We start from the raw sequence: 19,396 nt of genomic DNA, 5'->3' as shown, positions 1-19,396 counted from the left end.
GTTGCGCATATTGACGCAACAGTAATGTGTGAAGGATCAATATGTGAAAAAGAATGGGAAGAAAGTACGAAGGAAGATACTGTTTTGAGAAAGGTGAAAGAGTATGTACAATCCAAATGGCCACATGTGAGGAACATTCCAAAGGAACTAAAAAATTATCAACAAGTGAGTGATGAGTTAACTCTTGAAAATGGATTCTTGAAAAGGGGTGAGGTCTTCGTGCCGCCATTGGGACTCAGGCAGAAAATAATTCAAATGGCTCACAGAGGGCACCCTGGCACCACCGCCACAAGGAACGTTCTAAGAATGCACTATTGGTGGCCGGGTGTGGACAGCGAAGTCAGGAATCTTGTTGACAAATGTGAGCAATGCTTAAGATCTGACAAACACTGGAGAATGGAGAAAAGTGAATTGCAGATGGTACAAATCCCTGATGGTCCCTGGGCTAAAGTAGCAATTGATTTTGCTGGACCCTTCAATATTTTGCCAGATGAGTGCAAACATTTGATAGTTTTAATGGACTACTACACTAAGTGGGTATGTTACAAATTCGTGGAAATGGTAACTACGGAGGTGGTGATAAAATTTCTGGATAAGGCCTTTGAGAGAGAAGGGCAACCAAAGGTCATGGTATCTGATAATGGATCACAACTGGTATCAAGAGCAATGGTCGAGTTTCTAGAAAAACGTGGAATAAAACAGGAGAAAACTCCCCTCTACAGTCCCAAGAGCAATGGTCAAGTGGAGAGGATAAACAGGTTCTTCAAAGAAGGAATCCAAATGGCTGTGGCAAATGAAATGGATGTTAAAGAATTTATTAAAACAAAGATCAATGCGTACAACAATACGCCTAAGGAAGCTACGGGGTTTACTCCGTTTTTCTTGATGAGAGGAAGAGTATGCAACAATGCCATGACACCAAAAATAGGTGGATGGGAAAAAACAGCCGTTGAAGTGGAACAAATATGTGATAAGGAACTAAGGGGCCGATTAGGATGGAGGATTTTCCGCCTCCTCCGGGCCGGCGGAAGCCACCTCCGGCCCGGAGGAGGCGGAAAATCCATTGCGGGCTCACCAAAGACCCACCGCCACATTACGATGGCTGGTGGGTCTTGGTTTCTGTCCGCTGCTTTTCCGCCGCGGTCGGATTACAACCGCGGCGGAAAAGCTCTCATTTGGCTGGCAGTGTCTATCAGACACCGCCGGCCAAATTAGGTAGCATTTGAAAACATGCTTTTCCGCGGCGCTTTTTCCGCCGTGGAAAAGCATGTGTACTTTTGATTTTGGGGGCCCGTTGCGGGCCCCCAGGGTGTTGGTGGGTGGGGGGTGCACATGGGGGGTACCTATGGTACCCCCCAGCATTTACATGCACAATGCGGCAGGCACCGCGCGGTGCCTGCCGCTTTGTGCATGTAAATGTTACACATGCACTTTTAACATTGCGGCGGGTGCTGCTTCAAGCAGCACCCGCCGCAATGTTAAATATCCAGGATGTGACCGCCAGGGTGGCGGTCACATCCTAATCGCACATGAGGGAACGCCGCAGCCCATGCGGACGTTCCCTCATACTCTGGGGTCGCGGACGGACTCAAGTCCGTCCGCGATCCTAATCGACCCCTAAATGTGAGGGAGAACATAATGTCTAAGCAAATGCAGAACAAGACATATTCTGACAAGGTAAACAGAGCTAAGGATAAGATCATTGCACCTGGTGATTGGGTGTTAGTGAAAAAGCCTGGTTTGGTGAGCAAGGGAGAGTCAAGGCTCAGCAAAACAATGAGAGTTGGTAAAGCGTCAGGAGGAGCGGTGTTTGTCGAAGGAGAAGGATGGCGCAGTAAAGATGATATAGTAAAACTAAAACCAGGTCAAGAACAAATCATAATGAGAAATGCAGAAGAGGGAGAAGGAAGTCTAGATGATAGTGTTCTAGAATGGGATGATGTGTCTAGTGGTCCCGAGATGTTACATTCCAATGCTAGTCGAGGACCGTCTTTGAGTTCTGATGGAAACTCTACCAGACATTCTGCTAGTATTGAGGCCACTGCTTTAGTTCAGGAAGATTCCATGGTAGACAATAAAGTTGTGAGGAACGAAAATACTATAACTCGCATGAGTAATGTTGATAACCATTTTAATGGGGGGCAACCTTCAAGAACGGGCAGAGTTATAAAATTGCCTACCAGATTTAAGGACTATGTTATGGAATGAATTCAGGTTATAGTTCATGGAGGAAGGGAGATGTTGTATGTCATACAGTTATGGGTCGTTGTTGACAGTATGTTTTCTATTTCTGTTATCAGCGTCATACTGCATCACTGTAGAATGTTAGGAATGTATTTAAGTGACGTCACTGAGGTTTGGGTGACAGTTTACAGCTGATCTTCCATGCTTGTGTTTGTCCCGCTACTGCGGGTCCTTGTTGTACCAATAAACATATATTATCAACACCACATATCCGTGTGTTGTATGCTACACCTACTAATATTGTTATACAGAGAGTAAACCTCACTGACAGCCATCTCTCTCTCTTGCTCTTTTGGGGTTACCACGCCTATCCCGGGACTGACGAGGAAGTCCGAGAGAAGCCAAACTAGCAAACTGGAGACCTGGGTAATCGCTTGCAGAAGGAAATGAGACTTGTGGAAACCTCTAGGCTCAGCAGTATACTGTTTCAGGTTTTAACCACTTGTGTCCTGAATGCTCTGCACTTCTGAAGGAAAATGTCAAGGATGGGTGTCTCTTTTAGAAGAACTAGAGGAAATATCTTAGCCATTAGCTGTGGTGCAATTACAATTATAAGTATAATCGCCTGATGTTAAAATGATTCTGTTGGCAACAGAAATCCAATGCAGAAAATTTCTGCTTTTGGAGAGATGCACTATCCTCCTCAGCCCTCTGAACGAATAGACCACCATTTTGAGACATAATAGCTATCCAAAAGGAGCTATTAGGCTAGAGCAACATTGAATGTACGTACTTGCATAGCGAACTATACTATGGAATTTGTAGAGTGCAGCAATCAACCTAATGGGTATGTTTGCTCTAGGGTAACCTGAGAAATTTATAAGAGGACAGATGTAGTTGTCTGTGTCAAAAGGCCAGGTCTTAAGGACTTTATGGAACTCAAGATGGGCTGCTTTTGTCAATGTTTACTTCTTTAGTTCTGAATGTAAATAGAGAGACATCTTTGACACATTTCGAGCCTATGCGGTGCACCTGGTATTTGATCTCCTTGGGAGAGAAACAAATGACCTATTTTAGCAAGAACACATGTAGAGATTAGAAATTGATCTATTTATATCACAGAAACTTGAAGAGAAGAGTGGCAAGTCATAATTTAGGATTCAAAGCAGATAAGGCCTATGGAGGTAGACCACAGATCTGGCAGAAGAGGATGACTGCCACTTGCTGACAACAAATGCTGTGCAGCCTTCCATGGACAATGGACAGTGCGTAGAGAGGAAAGTTGCCACCTGACACCCTCTAAGGAGGTAAGACACAGGCGTTGGGTATCATGGGGTCTAGTGTTTGGAGATGCGAAAGACTAGGTGTAATTGTAGACGTATGAAATGTTACGTAGCCAGTGGGCTGCTTTAGCAGCTGCTCGTAGATGTCTTCTCTGCTTGCAGCGAACAATCAATGGATTATAATTTGAGACTCATAAGCCTGTAACACTTCAGAAATTGTGAGTGTTTTAAAAAGGGTCGCTAAACATTCAGAGTTTTTCCTTTTTTGCATATTTTTACAAATTCATTTGAACATAGGAAGTTACAGATCTCTATGCTATCCTGGGCCAGATGTAAACCCCATTTTAACGGTCGCAAACGGGAAATCGGACAGTATGCGACCGCTAACAAGGGTTGTGGTATGTACAAACCCAATTTTGCGAGTTGGTTACTTATTACCAATTCGCAAATTAGGGTTTGCGAGCCATTATTAGGAAAGGAAGTGCCAAGGCCGTCCCTTTCTAATAGCGAGTCTCACTGATATGTACAACTGTTTTGCAACCGCAAATGCGCTCACAAAACAATTGCAGTTACCACCTACTTTAAGTAGGTGGTAAGCCAGTCGCAAATGGGAAACGGTCCCCATGAGACCCCTTCCCCTTTACGTTTGGCAGCGAAAATATTTTTTACCAGCAGTCCGCACTGCCTGCCCTTAAAAAAAAACAGAAAACTTTTTCTTTTTTTTCTTTTAAACGCATCCAGTTTTCCTTTTAGGAAAATGGGTTGCATTTGAAAAAACAAATCTTTATTTAAAAAAGCAAACAGACATGGTTACCATCCCTGTGATATGTAAGATTCCTAAGGGGTGGCAAATTGCAACCTACCTCATTAATATTATTGAGGTGTGTCTTTAGCTACCCCATTAGGAATCGCAAACAGTGTCTGAGACACTGTTGTACGTTCCATTTTGTGAGTTGCAAATTGCGAGCCACAAAACGTTGCAATTTGCGACTAGCAAAAAGGAATGGTCATCAAGCTGGCCCTCTGTATTTAATTATATTTTGTTCCAAAGAAGGCAGCTGCATATTTTCAAGGCTAAAACATGGTCATTGAGAATGATGTTGGTAAACTTTACTACAGTATGCACCATTGGACATTTAGAACTTGTACAACACAGCTTGTTCTGTTCTATACTGTTCAATGTGGTGTGGTAACAGAACTGGGGTAGATCTAAGTTTGATTTTCGACATAAAAATGACTGAGTGGGTTCGTTTTTTAGCTAATGTTTGAGCCATCATCCTTAGAGTAGGGGTGGGTGGAATTTGCGCAGTCGCGCTACGCAAAGCTCCGCGAAGCTCCGCGAAACAGTAAAAAATCTCTAAGAGCACGCAAAAGTTCCACGAACACGCGGAATTGCTTGTTCCGCCCGTTTACAACGCTTTTTTTTGCTGTTTTCGAACGCTGTTTGCGTGCTCGGGGGGAAATATCTTGCAAACACGCATTTTGAAAGCGTGAACAAGCAAAAAATTCCGCGAAGCCATGGATCGTGGATTTTTTGACAATTCCGCGTTCTCCGCGGAATCGAAATTACCCAAATTCCGCAAATGACGCAAGCGGAATGAAAATTTACTTCCCAGGCATACCTTAGAGTTTGTGATTTATATTCACGTGTTTTCGACATTTCAGTATATTAAATAAATGATACATGTTTTGTAATGGTATTGCTACAGAATAAATTAGAGCTGTGGTCCTCAAATCAATCTCACAAAACATATTTTTTAGAAAGGTATTCTTTTTCCAAACAACAAAAAGCTGTCATACAAATGATATCTAATCAACACAACCCAAATAGGTGTTAAAATCAAGACTTCACACTAGAGTTGGTGGGCAGCCGCGATGGTCGTCAACCGAGGCCCTCTTACCTGGCTCCTGATATACGTGTGTCACGTTGTGCTGAATCAAGATCTGATGAATGGCAGGGTTGGGAATGGGGAACGACTGGTTGTATGGAGGTTTGAAATCACCAAGGTCCTGGCACCCATCTCCAAATGTCCACCTGATGGGGGAAGGATATCAGAGAATTCTGAGTAACAATAGTTCTTTCTGTGTGAAATGATACTTGCATGCGCGTTTGCGTGCATTCGTAGGCTTGTGAAGATGTGTGAATCTCTGTGTGGTAAGGGTGTGCTTATAAATGCTTGACCTTGCATGTTTGTATAGAGAAATGTGTGTGCATAAATGATGTGTGTGGTGATATGCCTGCATGCATGATTGTGCAGGCATAGGTAAATATGTGATTGCAAACTTTTATGCCTATATGGTTTTTGATAATAATGTATGTACTGTGTTAGTATGAATTTGTGACTAGGAATGCAATGCATTTATAGGCATGGCAATCTATATTTATGTCCATCAACTGTATGTATTCCTGCACATTTGAATGCGTTTTGAAGTGTAAGGAAATGCATGTACGAATGAATATAGTACACTTGCATGTGTACAATTAGGTTCTACTGGTGTGTGGTAGTCTCTCTGTGTTATAGTCGCATGTGCTTTTGTCTTTATACATGTGTGAGAAAGAATATTTGTGTTCACAAGCCAGTAAGTTACATGCATATATGGAGGTCTCAGTGAGTCAATGCATACATCACTACATAATGAGTATGTAGGTTCATGAATCTTAGTGCGTGTGCCTGTAAATGTGTTCTCTTGTGTTAGTCTTTGCGGCGATAAGTGGTGTTTACAAACTTTTTTGTGAAAAAGAGTGTTTGGATGTATTTACATATGGTCATGTGTGTTATCATTCCAATGTGCATGAACCTGAGTGTGTGGACACAAGATGCGGCCTGGTTTGTGAGAATGTGGCTTCAGTTGCAACAAAAGGTTGTGTCTGCTTTTTATGGTACAATTTGTGTCTAAATGTGTGAGTGTTTATGTAAATGCAAATGTGTGCAGACATTTGAGTGCATGTGAAAACTAGTGAGACCTGCTCAGGGTTACTTCTTTGTGGTGCAGTACAATGGATCAGCTGTCTTCAAAACTGTTTGGTGCCAAACTATAGCCTGATCGAAGCAGAACTGATTCGAGATCATCAAAAATCCTCAGCTTCTTCTCATGACATACAGACAGGTCTAGAAATATTAGATGTCAATAAACACCCATGGAACCAGCTAGTCTAGCTTCTAGAGTGCAATCCTGGTGGGTGAAAACATTGGTAATACATTTAGAGCATTATTTACTGATTCATTCTTTGAAGAAGCTAGTTCTAGTCTTAAACGTACCCATCCATTGGGATTTATAGGGTTTAAGACTGTGTCCCCCTCTGCCCATTTCTCCTGATCCATCTCTCGAACAAGATTTAAATGAACTGCCACCACGTGTCTACCAACCCATTGTAAGAGCCCACATTCTGTGCTACATGGAGGGTGCCTCACTCTTCCTGACTCCCATGGCTCTCACATGGTGGGATTCCCACTATTATACTTGACCAGAAAAATTGGGTATCAAACCATACACTGTTTGGAACTCAGTTCAACCATTTCCTGTGGAACAGCTATCTGTCCAGAGTACCACTTAAAGGAGACGGGAATCTCCTCTTAGAGCCAAAACTGAAACCGTAGGTTACTACAGAGAAAAATGTACAGAGAGGGTGAGGGCGTCTGGCGACTGTTTGGCTAAACTGTGGAAGTATCTGTAACGTGTGGTCCTCAATTAAGACAGACGCTAAACAAATATGACATATCATTTTCAGGGGAGTTCTCAAGGAAACCACCTGGTGTTGAATGCAGCCCCATTAGAGATAAAATCTGCCATTGACTGCTTCTTACAAAATCACTTTTCAATTCAGATTCACTCTGATTGGATTTCACCTGGTTCCATGGTTTCATTATGGACATAAATTGGCCCCACTCTTCACATGATGAGGTACCATGGCTGTAGTCTATCTGCACACCATGCTTGAGAGAATAAACACCTATGTTATCCTTTTCCTTCCTTTCCTAGGCCCTGTCCCCTCCTAGTCCAGTTTCTGCCCTAAGTAGACCTCTGACCACTCATCAGTGGAAACCCGGAGTACGCCTCACCGGAAGGATGCATCCACAGCGGAGTCAATGAGCACGCTGGCTGAGAGATCTAACGGTACGCCCTGCTTGGCGATGGGCGGAACCCCGAACACCACAAAGTCTTTCATCTTGTTCATCTTCTCCACCGTAACGTTGTAGCTGATCGAGACGTTGCTGACGTGGTTGGATGCTGTCAGCTGAAAAAGATACAGAAAACCCCATCAGGGTTTATTATCCTATTTGTTCCAGGTTAGGGGGGGGTTGTTGCTTGGATGTACCTTCTAAAACTTGCCCTACTATGGTCTTCAGGACTGATATGATCATAAGCAGCCTCATGTGAAGGTTGAGAAGCAAGGCAGTCCAGATGTGACAGGAGAGATAATTTAGAAAAAGAAGAGAATGAAAAGGTATAGTCAAAGGAAAGAATGGAGCAGGTAGAAGTGGCAACAAATAAAAGAAAGATATTTTTTCCTTTTCTTTTTATATGAATATATGAACCAGTAGCAGGAAGGCAAAGACAGAAAAAAGGGTAAAAAAGTTTACGTTGCACACTTTTAAAGCCAGTGTGAAAGTCCAAAAGGTAGATGGAACAGGAGTTTACTGTTCCGTTTGCGGGACGGGAGCATCGTAAATCTGCTAAACTTTCCTTTGGGTTATAACAAACATTTGGAAACCTTAAGCTGTCCGCCGTGTAACCCGATTAAGAAACAAAGTCGCATGCACTTTATGTTCTTTTGTGATTTTTATAAACTGTTTACTGTCCATTATTTAATGCCATACTGTCGGAAACAGGACCTGTTGGATTTTAAGATAGCGTTGAGGAATTTATTAATGTTAGGATCAGATGAAATAATATTTAGAGTGAGTTGTTTCCTTAAAGCCGCCGTTCGCTCGCGAGCTACTTTGCACTTTGACTGATAACATTTGTACATTGCACTTTGCACTTTGTATCGCTTAACAATTTGCACATCTGTAATTTGCACATACATCTGTCCTGATTTTACCTTTGTCTTTGTCCCACATTTTATAGTTGTCGCTATTTTTAAATGATCTAATTTTTAAATTACATATATTGTCCTCTTTTAATATGTACCTGCATTGTTGTAGAATTAGATAGACTAAATTTTAGTTGTTTATTTTTGTATTCATTGCCATTGTACTTGTTATGCACTTTTATGGATGTTTTAATCCGAATAAAGATCTTTGACTTTGACTTTGACTTTGAAAGTCCATAAGCTTGTGAAAGCTAGACTCTTTTACATTTTTTCTTCCACCGGGTGCATCTCCAACCCCTGGAGGCTTTCAACCTATAAAAGATCACTTTAACCAGTGACACTCCTCTCTGTATACAAGTTCACACCAGTCATGGGAAAAGAAAAACTGTAAGCGCCAGGGCTGGCTTTAGCACTGTTGGTGCCCGGTGCAACAATCACTTTTGGCGCCACCTACGCCCCATCACCGCCTCCTCGGTTTCTCTCACTACCACAGGGCAAAAGTCCTCTTCATCTCTCCTTACATAATACATTGCTAAACACAGCCCCCCCGAGGTTAGCGCCCACCACCAGAAGTCAGCGCCCAGTGAGGCCACACCTGTCGCACTGCCCTAAAGCTGGCCCCGGTAAGTGCCAAAATGAAGAGTGTGTTTTGCTAAAGTGCCAGGTCTGGAATGAGGTCACCCTATTCAAATTTCGGAAAATGGCAACCGTGTAATAGTCTAATGGCCATAATTTAAGCCGCTCACGTTCTCCCACTCAGATTCTTCTTCAGGAAGGAGCTGCATCCTTTGGAGATGCTATAATAGCGTGAGAACCTTAAAGCCAGGGGATGTGTGTAAATGTGTGTGTAAATGTATTTGAGCTTATATAGCGCACAGCTACCCGCAGTGGGTTTCCCGGCGCTTGCTTAGGGAACCCGTCCTAGTATTCCCCTGTGAGATAGCTCCGGCAGGGTATCCACAAGGTGAAAGCCAGGCATCCCGCCACGAGGGGCCGTTGTAAGAAGGCAAGGGGAATGGAGTGAGTCCTCAATGTTGGTAGATATGTATGACATTTCAGCCTCAAGCACACACTACAGCAAATGTCTCATTAAATAAACGTATATTAGATCCAAAAATGATAAGCTCCTGTGGTCTTTTTTATTTCTTGGGCTGCTGGCCACTTCTTCGTTTTTCGCCTTAGAGCCAACACGTGTTTTGTTGTGATGGGCTGTACCCCACGACTTCCTCATGGCTGTACGTTCTATGAAGTCTAGGTAGTGAGTTCAATCCTTATTCCCGGTTTTACTTCTGCCCCGGATAAAATTAATAACAATCTTCACAAACGTCTCCACTATCTTCAATCTATGCTCTCATCTTATAAGTCATGACTCTGTAAAGTTCAATATATGTGAGGTGTCCCGTTGATCCAGAGGAATCCTCCCTTCATACGGCTGTATATCCTCTCTGTATATCTAATATACGTTTATGTAATGAGACATTTAATGTAGCGTGTGCTTGAGGCTGAAATGTCATTATGTTTTTGTGATCTTTGATCATAAGATTTCAGGGAGCTGGGCGAATCTCCCTTCCTTTAACAGCGCCACAATACTTATAAGAATAGGTTGGAACATTGTGGGATTGTTGAGGAGCGCCAGAACCCCATCGAATCAACCCTATCGCATTTTTGTCGGTAGATATGTGCGCTTCGAAATAAAGGAAAGAGGTGGATCGACAACAGACAAAAACAGAGCTGACATTGCAGACCACAATTAAAGGTTGCAACCCCAGGAATAAGAGCATAGGGTTTATAGCCAGCATTGGAAGGGAGGGGGTGTCAATAAACTTGTAGTAATTAAGAATGCCTGCAGGAGCAGTAAGAATGAGGCACAACCCAAGAAACTGCTGCAAAATAAGAAGATCCCGTCGGGCCACTGGAATATGAAAATGGGGAAAGTCCCTGAAATACAGTGTACAGGAGCAGTAGATGGAGCGGTACACCCCCTGAAGCTGCAGAAATGTGGAGTTCTTGCGTGGGCAAAAGGAGTATGAAAATAGGAGAAGGCCCTTAGAATAAGGTGCATTCTTGGGGTGGAATGAAAGTGGTGTCCTCCCAAAAGCTCCAGTAACTTGGACCATGAGATTACGATTAAAAGCTTAAAAAATAGTGAATGCTGTAGTGGTTGCAGAAATGAGGCGTGTCAATTGGATCTTTAGGGAAAAGAGGTCCATGCACATCAGTTGTTGGAATAAGTTAGTTGGCAGGGTTAATGAAATTAGAAGCAGACCTAGAAACCGCAGGAATGGGTTGGAGCCCCTTGGCAGGCTAAAATTGAACTGTCCATTTGCCATAATAAGCAGAGAAATGAGGACCACTCCACAGAGCGGCAGAAATGGGGTGAACCTTCCAAAATGACGCGATAGGGGTGCATAACTGCAGTGATAAGAATGACCGCACACCAGGATGGAAGGAATAGGTTGGTTCACTGAAACCACTTACCGTGAGTTTGTAGACAGCCGCACTCTGGTATATGACGTTGAAGACAATGTTGTAATAGGTGAAAGAGGGCTTGTCGTCCACTGTCCACTTGAATGTGGCATCCGACCCGGCCTCCACCATGGCCTGGTAACTCTGAAAGGTATCGAAGTAATGATTGTTAGCACTGAAACATGAATATAAACAGAGCAGACAAATCGACAAAAATATCAATCTACATATTACACAATTTTACGCCGACTAAATGCATTTAAAAAAAACACGCACAATAGAAAACAATTAAACATTTTATTTTGAAAAGTTTGTCTACTTCCTGGCCACTTGCTGGAGCAAAGTGATTCCATTATATTGGTAATGTTGAAAACAAAAGATATGTGCTCCATTTTCAAAATGCAAACTAAATTTGATATTTTTTCTAGAAGTAAAGGTGATATTCATGTTTTTTTTCTAATTTATATGTGCGCTGATTAAAGAAAAGTGCATCTTAAACATGACCTAATCACGAAACATAAATGTACCTGTGCAAAATTCACAATGGGTATGGTTTCCTAATGAAATTTTAAACCTGCTCTTGTAGATTTCCTACTCTGTTTGGAATATAATTACATTTTTGTAATTCACAACTGTTTTCTGGCAAACTCCTAAGAAGCTGTTTTCCCAGGAGTACTTGTAAAATCCTTCTGTGAATTCCTTTTTCCACAAGGCAAACGTGCATGCCTATGCATACACATATGCTAGCTTTTTTTTCTCATTGGTGAAAATATTGTTTCCCCTTGTAGAAATTATTGTCCTACACCATGTTCCTTGGCCAGTTGCCCCTATGTAGAGGGAACTAAATACACATTTTATGGGAGTAAACAACCAACTGTTTCCAGGGTGCTCATGGAACAGATAAAGTAGTAGTTCATTTTATTATGGCTTCGTAAACTTAGCTAAGTACATCCTTTCCGCACTTGACTCTCAGGATAGTGAGGGTGAGCGGTGAAGACCTCAGAACTCAATAGTCAGGTGGCAGACACAACAATGTACGGTTAAGCCCAGTCCTGTCCCCATTCTACACAGATCTCCCAATGTCCATGGTAGCTTCTGCAAAAATGCAGGCATGGGAATAGTTGAAAAAGTTGTTGCCCAAAGTGATCACACCAGCAATAGTTAGCGTTCTTGCGTCAGATTTACCTCTGTGTGTTCAGTGCAGTATTTCAGGCTCAGATATCGCTTTGCCTACCCACAGAGATGTGGCTGGTGTGACGTTGGCGGGTGCACTCATTGGTCCTGCACCTTCAGTGTCACCTTCTATGACACAGGACCTGGGTGGGTGCCTCACTCTGCACATGGACCGCTGGAGGTGTTGGAATGTGGCAGCCTACTCTATTGCAGCTGATCTTCGGAACATGTGGCCTCTTGGCTAGCACAAGAAGGGTGCTAAATTTTTGGCAGTTGTGGCCTTCTGGCCATGATCACACAGTTGCACATCTTCGGCAATTTGCAGCCTTCTGGCCGAATGCAGACAAGCACTCTTCGTCTCCAGCAGTTGTGGCCTCCTGGCCAGTACTAGATGGATGCTCTTATTCAACAGTTGTGGCCTCCTGGCTGAATTCAGACATGTGCTCCTCATCTTTGGTAGTAGTGGCCTCCTGGCTAGGATTAAACAGGTGCTCATCTTCAGCAGTTCTGGTGACCTACACCTGTTTAGCAGGTGCAGCCTCTTAGCTATGACCATCAGGATATTTAGCTTTGACACTTGCGACTTCCTGAACAATTGCAGATGGTGCTCATCCTAGTCAGTTGTGGCCTTCTGGCCAAGACCAGACAAGTGCTTGTCTTCGGCAGATGCAGCCACCGGCCGAATGGAGATAGGTGCTCTTCTTCTACATTTGCAGCCATCTGGGAGGTATCAGATCGGTTTTCGAGTTACAGACTTCAGGAAATATCCAGTCACCTCTGGGAGACATGTTGTCATGCAAACACCATCCCTGGTTGCTAGGCAGTTCTTCAAGTACTCTGTAGAGCAGTCTCATCCTTGATCAAAAAAACTGAGAAGAGGAACAAAGTAGGGTGGTTTAGGTCACATTTTTATACTAATTTTCCGGGCAGGAAATGTGAACCCATCGTCTAAGGTCATGAGACTGGTTTGGGGATGACTCCCTTTAGAATGTATTATTTTGGCTATTCTTGAAACAAAGCCCTTGTGCGAGTTGCTGGCTCTCACAGCAGGCAGGGACGGTGCTGGCTCCAAGCAAGAGTATCCAAAACATTGGCACAATTAAATCGGAAGACTCTGCGCCTGGTTGTCATCAGCCTTCATGAAATAGCAACTAGGGAGTGACAAAAGAACAGGATCCGGCTTAGAAACATGTCTGGTCAGGAATACTAATTCACAAAACTCAGTGAACTGCTACATCTATTTGGTGATCAACCAAGGCATGGGCAGTAGTCCCTTGTTGGTTCTTAGGGGATGTTTGGAGTGCCTCTTTAGGCCCAAGTCCAGTTTCTCGACTATGGCATTTCCATGGATACCGTTGACCACAACTCCCACACTCACTTAGCTTGGGTGCTGGGTCAACAAAAATCAGGTTACCTGTTTCACATGCAGTTGTGTCAACCCAGGCCGGGGTACACAGCCCTATAACATATGGGGGACATCCCTGTGCCAACAACCTGTCTGTATGAATTCTGCACTTGTATATGTAAGAGGAGAGTAGTGCTTATCTGTGAAAGACACCCTAAAAGTTTGAACAATATTGGGCAAATGTTTTTTAATTACATTCCTGTTTGCTTATCTATTTATATTTTTTTGGTCCTCTTAGGCACACTGTTTCGCAGCGCATATTCCTTGCAGAACCAACATATAATTCTCAGCCTCCACCACTTCTAGCTCCTTTGCTACCTCCAACACACTACCAATGAATTTACCAACAATCACTTCCAACCCCTACTACTCCCCATCCTGCACAACTGCTAACACTACTTTTCACCAATCCATTCTCAGCCCTTATCACTCCCAATCCTATAGTACTGCTAAAAGTGCCTTATCAAAAACCCTTACCATCATCCTCTCTACAGCAACTGACACTCTTCTTCACTAACTCATACATTACACTCGACTCCGTGGACCATCATTCCTTTCTCAGCAAGTACATCCCGACCCTGCATTACTTCTAGAAAAGCACTCTCAGTTGGCTTTTTCCGTGCAGTGAAGCCTCCTGTGAAGGCAGCCGCCACACATTATATTAATGTAAACCCTACACTATCACTCTATCTCTTGAATATAAGTCATACCCACTCAGAGCCAACTGGATTCATAGTTTTAACAGGAATTAGACTTTTCTAGGAAACAAGCCTACTCTGCATATTGTGGACACTCCTTGGAGTATCTGCACGCGGTACAAATGCACATAACATAACATAACATTCAACAATAGCATAAAGGTGTTACTCACTAGGAGCTCATATTAGTCTCAAAGATGGTTCCCAAGGACACCTTGAAAGGGAATGCAATGTCGACTACCTATGTCTGCTTTGATTTTTGTAAAGTGTTTTGTGGATTTACTCTCAGTTGTTATAAGTCGTTTTGTTATATGTTCAGACTCCTACGATTATTTATAATCTGAGATACTTTAATGTGATGTGTTCAATATTGTTTCCAAGTCCCCCTTTAATGTCTTTGTATAATAATGACACAATATATGTTGGTTTAATGACTTTTTAGTTAAACAGGAATGGAAAAATGTTTATACAAATGCTCTATTATCATTGTTTTTGTTATTACATAAGAGCTTGCTAAAGTCAGCATTTCATATCAATTACTAATGCCATGCAAATTACCAAAGGTGCTCCTGCTAGGAGCAAATGCTGTTGCATCAACAATCTACCCAGGATCCTGAGGGATGATTGTGTTGCCCTCCCTTGTTTTACGTACATCTCCTTCTCTGCTCTTACTCCACGTCCTTCACTACTGTTAGTATGTTTATCCCCCACCAACTCCCTATCATACACTGTATCTAACTTTATGCTTGTAATGTTTGTTATGTTATATTAATTTGATTTAATATAGCGCACAACTCACCCGAGGGAATCTTGGCACTGCCTACAACAGCAAGCAAGCATACACAGAAAAGAATCACTTAAAATAAGGAAGCTTTCAGCAATTTCCTAAATTGACAATAGTTAGTGCAGAGTCGAATGCGGAGAGATAACTTGTTCCAGTAAAGCAGAGTCAGGTAGGAAAAGGCTCTGCATTGCATCTGGACAGGTAGATACGGGGTACGCTCAACAAGACTTTGTTCTGTGATCTTAGGCTTCAGTAGGTACGCAGTGATTGAATTTCTGTTGGAGATATCTGGGTCTTTTTCTTCCTAAGACATTATGGGTGAGGCAGCATATATTAAAGATTCTTTGCTGCCTCACCGGTAGCCAATGTAAGGATTTCAACGAAGGGGCCAAAGGTGTTCCGGACGGAAGATTAAGAACAAGCCTGGCTGCAGTGTTTTGTACCACTTACAGTTTAGCCAAAATACCACCTACCTTTCTCAGGAACCTCATTTCCATTACACTCTTCCTTCACACAAACTCTCACCTCCCGTCTAAGTGCAATTTATTCTTTACACTACACCGCCACTTATAATTGCTCCCTTCATCTCATGCATTCCCTTCTCATTGCACCCAATTTTCCACCCTGCAGCTACCTCCCTCTGACACGGAACTCCCCTCCAACGACTGCTCCACCGCTTTCAATCCTCTCACTTCATCTCATAATGCTTTTATTCATTTTAAATTATTGAATCGTTGCACTGTTGTTTCCTGTAGTCAGATTTAAACCTGCTGAATAAAGTTTATTGTATACGTTTTGCAAAACAATAACCTAAAATCTGGAGAAAATGATTGCTTTTGGCATCAAAATGAATGAAAACAAAACATCTCACGGAAAAGATGGCGCTACTCACCACGCGATTGTTCAGCAGCACGCGCGACTCTGGATTAGGCTGCGCAGTCAAGCCCCGGATAGGCTCTTCCTCTTTCACGTTGATGCTAATATTTTGGGAGCTCATCAGGTTCCTGGCTGTGATTCCGACCAGTGTCACACCTTCACCAAGGCCCTTCAGCGGAATCACTGAGAACCAGGTGTCGTTGGTCTCTCTGGAGCATTCTGAGGCCAGCGGAGTCACGTCAGGAGGGCAGGTTTCTTGGAATGGGGCTGTCTGATTGCCCTGCTCCCAGACTGCCGAGGAATTCACTCCGCCAGAAAGGATTTTCACCACAATAAAAGTCTGGTTTTTGGCACCGTAAACGATACCAGACTGGACTGATGGGTAAATGACCCGAAGACCAGAAATTGGTGAGATGACCTGAAACTGGCACGAGATGTTGGTGGTGGAGACATTGTTCGCCACACTGGCTTCCAGAGTGTAAAGGCCTGGTCTTGGTAGGACAGAGTAAGGTAGATCACTGAAGACGGAGGACACAATTTGCTCGGTGGCGAGCACCCTAAACAGACACGCCGTATCATTTTTCCAGTTTCCAACAGTCTGGCCCCAGGGTATGTCTGCCAACCAGTCGGAGGAGTTGAAGCTGAAAAAGCCTGGTCCCTGATGGGTGCCTCTGTCAGTAGGGCACTGGAGGAACGTCCCCGGGGTAGCATCATGCTGTATTCCAAAGGTATGATTCGGCCCAACAAGCACTCCATCGCCCTGTAATGAGATCTGACAAGGAGAGAAGATAGGTTAATTGAAACACGAAAGGGTGGCCCCCATTATGGAGCCCACCATTACCTCTACATAGATATCCCTGGTAAACTTGACCTTGTCTATTACCTTTACCTTCAGATCAATGCCATGTTGTTACCACTCACTTGAATGAAATAAGGGTAAGTAGGTTTAGAGTTAGGACACATATTGGTGTAATGATTAAGGAGATCTCTAGAGTAAGGGAAGGTGGAAGGGAAGCATAGCACCTTGGCTGCTAAGGGAATTTTCCTCCGGTGCTGAATTGTTGGAAAGCCCCTTGTACATGACGAGCTCAGCTCGTCATCAGCACAGCTCCACTGTGCCTCATGACGAGCTGAGCTCGTCATGAGCATCGAAGGGGATAGAGGAGAGGTTTAGGGTTAGGTGTCAGGGATAAGGTGAGAGGAAGGCTTAGGTTTAAAGGATAGGTTTAGGGTTAGTATTAGGATATTGGTAAGTAAGTGCTTAATTTGAGCCGGTGGTGGCATGTGGGGCACACCAGCACTTATTTTTGTTAACCAGCACTCATTTTTCCTCATCCTACTTTGATCCACTGCAAGCGAGAGAAAACACAAAAGAGAAAGAAGGAGGAAGATGAAAAAACAGTGACAATTGGTGAAAGGAGGGATGAAAACAACCTGCAAAAGTGAGATAAAGAAGCAGAGAGTGTCTGGTGGTGAATTAAATTGGCATAAGCTGTATCAATATTAGGCAGCTTTGGTGTTTGGGATCCCCTGATGTTAGACAGCGCCAGTCGCAAGCTAGCTTCTAAACAAAACTTTGGGTCCCAGCACTTAGTCTTTTACAAACTAAACACTAGGGTAAGTGACAGGTTTAGGGTACGTGAAAGATTTAGGAACAGGGTTGGGTTGTTGATAAAGGTAAGAACAAAAGACAGGTTTAGCTTTAAGGTGAGTGTAAGAAATAGCATTAGAGTCAGGGAAACTAGAGGAGATAAAGGTCTTAAAAGGGGTGATTGTAAAATATATATTTAGAAGAGTAGATGACGTATTGGTAAAAGAAGTGTTTTGAAGTGGCAATGGCAGACAAGGCAGTGATTAGCGAGGCAGTGTTATAGATTCAATGATTCGAATCGTATAAGCACACGCCTAGATAGAAAGCAATGGAACACGGTCAAAGGAGGGGGCAAGTGGGGACTTCAGAATATATAGAGCTGGAAGGGTACGGAAGATCAAAGGAGTCTACATCTGATTATAGAAGAGATTCTTGATGAATAAGACATTCAAGCCACAGTCTGAAGGCATCCCACACATCACCGATTGATAGCCTGCGGTGGTGGCAGCCATCTTGAATGGTGCACTTTTTAAGCAACAATATCAGATTCCTCACGGACAACTCTCCTTTTATAAGCTGCAGTTGTAGCCATTTATTGTAAGGAAGGACAGTCGACTAGCATTCATGACTACCATTACTGTCCAGGTATGTGTACACCTTAAGCACATAGTGTTTTGGACATTGGATCCAACTTTTCAGGAACCAACAATCCATGACACTTCATTTTGGTGTATTTGGTGATCAATGTTTCTGATCTTTGCTATTGCATTACATACTGAACTAACAATAAAACCTTGTAAAGTCCCTAAATGTCTTCACTTAATAGATCATTTTGTTATCTGGATATCTTTATCATCTTGCACAACATAAGGACTCTTACCAAGTATCTGGCAGACTTTCCGGAAGGCACTAGGAAGAGCCACTCAGCGACCAGGGCGTAGCACGGTAGGCTTGCATCTTCCTGGTGGAAACTAGCATTGGAATCATTGGCACCCTCTCCTGGTACGCAGTCACTGTCCACGGGTGCACACGTGTTGGTGAACGAGCACCACTGCATGCCGTCGAAGCAGTCAAGGAACACCAAGTTAGTAGTGTTGGGAAACATTGGGGTTGGCGTGGTAAATTCGTCATGTGTGGCAGATCCCTCCTCCTCTTCGTATCCTGCAAGAAGGAAGCATATAAAGGAAAATATAATGAGAATTAAGTACTTTATGTAACCAAGAATACCACCGTAGATTTAAAGTCTACCCATAAGACTTGGAGCAGTAGCATCACTAGCTTGAGTGTGTTCAGAGGCAAAAAGATAAAAGAAAAAAACGCGAGCCATCTGCAATAGGCATGCAACTAAGCAATTACAAAATACAGATATTGAGCAGGTCAATGGTGTGTCAGCCTGAACCCCATCATCAATTAATTTGCACAAGAATTGGGCTCCACTTAAAAGGAGCGTAAACTGAAAGTTTAATTAAGACATTAGGTGTCATCAGTATGGGACTGAAAAATCTTCTTTGGAGAAAATTGCCCAAAGGACACAAATTAAAACAGACATAGACGTACCTTCTTCTTCACACCTCACAGCATACACCTGGAACCTCATCTGCGTTGGCTGCAGCAGATCTTGAGTGACAATTTCAAAGGCAGTGAGAGATACCTCCTGGGTGAAGCTAGAGTTGGTAAACAGCATGACCTGGGGACAGGAACACATGTAGTTAGACATCTTGCTAGCTGTGCCTGGTGGGGAAGACTATTAGACACTTTGGCTCCATGTAAAGAGTGGGTGTGATTTCTACTTTATGTGCATTAAAATAGGGTGATAGGACTGACTAAACTGGGGAAAGGGATAGGGTTTGGTTTACTGTCTGGCAAAAGTAAGATTAAAGTATTGCCAAGGTGAGGAAAGG

General features: G+C 43.1%; 1 protein-coding gene across 1 annotated transcript in view; it reads right to left on the bottom strand.

The window, feature by feature from the left end:
* The window catches only part of PKD1 (polycystin 1, transient receptor potential channel interacting), a 410,044-nt gene that overhangs the window by 200,688 nt on the left and 189,960 nt on the right, over positions 1-19,396 (bottom strand). Inside the window, exons 9-14 of the mRNA XM_086940492.1 lie at positions 19,053-19,182; positions 18,376-18,656; positions 15,921-16,676; positions 10,981-11,112; positions 7,529-7,704; positions 5,369-5,502 (exon numbers count right to left, since the gene is read on the bottom strand). Of these exons, the coding sequence (XP_086796618.1) occupies positions 5,369-5,502; positions 7,529-7,704; positions 10,981-11,112; positions 15,921-16,676; positions 18,376-18,656; positions 19,053-19,182 (1,609 nt within the window). The remainder of the gene's footprint in view (positions 1-5,368; positions 5,503-7,528; positions 7,705-10,980; positions 11,113-15,920; positions 16,677-18,375; positions 18,657-19,052; positions 19,183-19,396) is intronic.

Source organism: Lissotriton vulgaris, chromosome 10 (assembly GCF_964263255.1).
Source record: "Lissotriton vulgaris chromosome 10, aLisVul1.2, whole genome shotgun sequence".
Taxonomy (NCBI): Eukaryota; Metazoa; Chordata; class Amphibia; order Caudata; family Salamandridae; genus Lissotriton; species Lissotriton vulgaris.
This window is presented reverse-complemented; position numbering and strand designations above follow the sequence as displayed.